The sequence below is a fragment of the Aplysia californica genome, unplaced genomic scaffold, assembly GCF_000002075.1.
Source record: "Aplysia californica isolate F4 #8 unplaced genomic scaffold, AplCal3.0 scaffold00649, whole genome shotgun sequence".
Classification (NCBI taxonomy): domain Eukaryota; kingdom Metazoa; phylum Mollusca; class Gastropoda; order Aplysiida; family Aplysiidae; genus Aplysia; species Aplysia californica.
The window spans coordinates 89,521-93,347 of record NW_004797919.1 but is presented as its reverse complement, the minus strand read 5'-3'; the positions used below and the strand labels follow the sequence as shown (position 1 = coordinate 93,347).

The following is a 3,827-nucleotide window of genomic DNA, read 5'->3' as shown; positions in this document are numbered from 1 at the left end:
CCCACACACACACACACACTCTGAGTCACTGTTAGTAAGTCACACTTAGAAAACAACAAGTTAGCCTGGGTAAATAGAAGCACATCAGCACAACAGCTAGCCTTTTAGAGCTGGGAGAAAAAGCCAGGTGAGAGTAAACAGGAAACAAACTAGAACCAGCCAATGGCACCCTCCAACCAACTTTGCTCTTTTATTTAGTTTTAGTAAGAGTTTTATGGCACTTGCAACACAATAAGATCATGTAAGTGCCAAAAAATAGATGTATTACACGAAAATAACATACACAAAAAAGGAGGAGGAGAGATAAGGACGATAGATGTTTTATAGGAAAGAAAGAGCAAACCATACCAGAGCATCCGCAAACCACCCACACGAATTTGGAGTAAAGAGAAACACATTGCTATAACAATAAAAACCATAGAGTACAGGGAAAGAGCAAGACAGACAGACAGACAGGGATTACAGTCAGAGGGAGAGAAAAGAAGTTCTCCTGATAACACCAAACTTGGAGCACTGAGTCTAACTCTAAGGGCACCATAATGTCCATCTCTTGTCCGACAGTATATCAAATTACATTACAGCCCACTCCCAGAATTCAGTGAAACAGTGACAGTTACAGAAAGACATGGTAAACGGGAACCTGAAGAAAGACAGCCACAGGATTTGCACACAATTTAAAAATAATTAGGTCGCCAAACATTATCTAAGAAGAGACACTGTCAAGAAATGGAAAAAAACCACACCAGATAACCTGCCAACCACCCAGATAACCTGCCAACCACCCACGGTAATAGAGACAAAAACAGAGAGATAAAAAGCTGGAGCTACTATTATTACTACTTGTGTAACATCATTGACTTTTCGCCCTACACCTTACAACCACAAGATACACTGCATTCCATACACAGAAAAACGATTCAACAATAAAAACACTCTGTTGTTTACCAGAAGCAGACATGATAACAGACAGCAGCCAGTTTATCAAGCACAGGCAGTCACATTGAATAGAAGAAAGAGCAGACCACATACAAAAGGGCTCCCATGAACAACCCAACAAATACACTACAAAAAAAAACCAAAAAGCTAAATTTGTATTTAGTGAGTGTTTTATGGCACTTGCAACACAATTAGATATAAGTGCACTAGATTAAAAAAAAGGTATTCCAAAAGAGAGACACAAACACAAAAAAGGAGGAGAAATAAGGATGATAGATAGGTGTGTGATAGAAAAGAACGAGCATAACACACCTGAGCATCCACCAACCACCCACCTGCAAAGTGTGAAAAAAAAAAAATCCCCCACAGTAGACTGACATGTGACAGAGGCAAAAAGTGAACAATTACAAGTGCTGAGAGACAGCCCCCAGACAGGGACTCTTCCAATACTGACCTGTAATAGCGAGATTGGAGGTAGGTAGAAGGTAATGCCTTAGACACATGACTAGCTGATCCAAAATCAATCACTTTGACCCTGTAGGGAAACCTTACAGGGTCCACCAACATGATGTTCTCTGGTTTCAGGTCAGCGTGAATTAATCCAAGCTCTTTCAATTTACCCAAGGCATGCAAAACCTGTCAGGGAAAAGACAAATATCAGTAAGTATAAGTAACATGTCTAGATACAAACAGAAATATGCATTCAACAATACAAGTCATTTAAAGATGATAAGGAAATAAATAGGACCAACCAGTAGCACACTCCAAATTTGAAACACAGAGCTTGGTTAAAATCACAATATATAATGCCTACTTTTGGCTTTCAGCTATCAATTAATTTCAAATGAAACTAATCACCAAAATCTAAAACACCATTACTCGTCACTTTCACTAATCATACTGACAAGTGCAAGACAAAAATACATTTGAAATTTAAACGCGCATACTGCACTTCAAAGTTGCGAGTTAAAATATCAAAAATAATGTTCTGTATAAAATCTGAGAGATTCTGATTACTGCTTAAACTAAGAGAGAAAACATTTCAGTGTACTCACTTGATAAGTGATGGGCCGAATGTACTTAAGGGGGAGAGGCTGGAATTTATTCTGCTTGAGGAAATCATACAAGTTTTGCTCAAGCATTTCAAAGACAAGGCAGGTGTGATTCTTGTGCTGGAAGCACTCATACGCTCGTACAAAATTGTAGTCATCTGCACTCTCCTGAGCAAGCCTGGACAGAATGCCCACCTGGAAAACAAAAACAAAAACACTCACATCAAATGTCACCTTAAAAAATTTTCAACCATTCCTTCTAATAATACAAGCTTTAACTTACCAGAACAGCTATAGTTGAAGCACAATTCTTTGACTCATTTTATAAATTTATTCAAGCTTGGTATGCTTGGTCGGTGTGCACACAGAATGTCACATAAAAGTGAAACCAAGCAAGATTTGTTTTGTTATTGTGGTTAAGAACAGGGAAAAAGCAAGACAGACACAACAGAAGTAAAGAAAAGAAGTACTACCTCCAGTGGCACCCTCCAAAGAAAGGCAAGAGACTGAGATTCACACAACGGTAAAAATATTAAATCTTAAGACATTAAAAAAACTTTGGAATTTAGATTCTTTAAATCATGAACAGCTATAAAAAGTAACAAAAACATCAACTGATCCCTTAATTTTCAAAAAGAGCAAAGGCATTCACTGAACCAACTCACCTCAATTTGCCCTTGTCTGGCATACGACGGATGATTCTTGAGAATCTTGATGGCGTAGATTTCATTTGAATGGTGCTTCCAACATTTGCACACCTGTCCAAACGTACCACGACCGAGGAACTCCAACACCTCATAGGCAGCGGTCTGAGAGTAGAGCACCTCATGCTGCACTAACTGGTAGTCTCCTTCCGAGTTGGCAGAGCCAGCATTGGCCGCCGCCTTTTTATTGCTGGTGGTGTTGGTGGTGGCTGCGGTGGTGGTCGGGGCTGTGCCGCTCTCATCTTCACTGGAAATGGCGTGCACTTCCGTCAACTGCATGAGATTGTTGTTGTTGTGGCGATGATGTGAGCGAACACCAGTGGTGGTGGTCGAGGCCCCAACAGCCGCTGCTCCTGTGGCTGTGCTACTAGTGGCACTAGAGTGTTGTGAGTTGGTGGCCGCTACAGCGGCACGAACTAGCACAGTTCCTGCACTACTGTCAATGTCCCCGGCACCCTTCCTTTTGACCCCCCGAGACACCAGCGTCGAGGAAGGCTGCTGCTGCTGAAGTTGGAGACTGTGTGCAGAGTGTGAGGGCAGACCCTGAGAAGAGTAGTGGTGCTGGTGATGCCCTTTACGGGCAGACACCGACGCTACGGATCCACGGCTGAAATCAGCTCTTGTTGTTTCACTGTGCTGAGTGTTACCAAGGCCAGACGAAGCCCCCGATGATGCAATTTGTGAGAGCAGAGCTTGATAGTCTGCGTTGTGTGGTTCAGGCACAAGGCTGTAGCCGCTGCTTGCATTGTGATTGTGAATGCTGTCATTCAACTGAAAAACGTTGCTTGTACTTCGGGACGACACTTGAGATGTCAGAAAAGGTGAGAAGGCTCGATGTGAAGAAACTACATGCTGCTCATTCGGCAGCGACTCCACTTTAATCTTCTTGAAATTACTGAATGCACTGATCTTGGCGTAGTTTGGTAGGGTTTCTTGCATCAGTGCATTGGTTCACTGCAATCAAATAAAGATAATGATTTTACATACAGTATGAGGGCAACTACACGAGCAATCATCATGTCAAATCAAATAAGCCTTTTCCATGTAAGTAAAACAAAGATATTTTTTAAAAAATAAAAAAAACAACAAAGCTATTTTCATATTTTTGTAATAAAGGGCCCCAAATGCAACGGGG

At 41.4% G+C, this 3,827-nt stretch overlaps 1 protein-coding gene across 1 annotated transcript in view; it reads right to left on the bottom strand.

Annotated features, from left to right (window-relative positions):
- LOC101854531 (homeodomain-interacting protein kinase 2) overlaps nucleotides 1–3,827 on the bottom strand; it is a 50,134-nt gene that overhangs the window by 40,911 nt on the left and 5,396 nt on the right. Inside the window, exons 2-4 of the mRNA XM_005107996.3 lie at nucleotides 2,654–3,646; nucleotides 1,992–2,183; nucleotides 1,391–1,572 (exon numbers count right to left, since the gene is read on the bottom strand). Coding sequence (XP_005108053.1) covers nucleotides 1,391–1,572; nucleotides 1,992–2,183; nucleotides 2,654–3,631 — 1,352 coding nt within the window. The 5' untranslated portion in view covers nucleotides 3,632–3,646. The remainder of the gene's footprint in view (nucleotides 1–1,390; nucleotides 1,573–1,991; nucleotides 2,184–2,653; nucleotides 3,647–3,827) is intronic.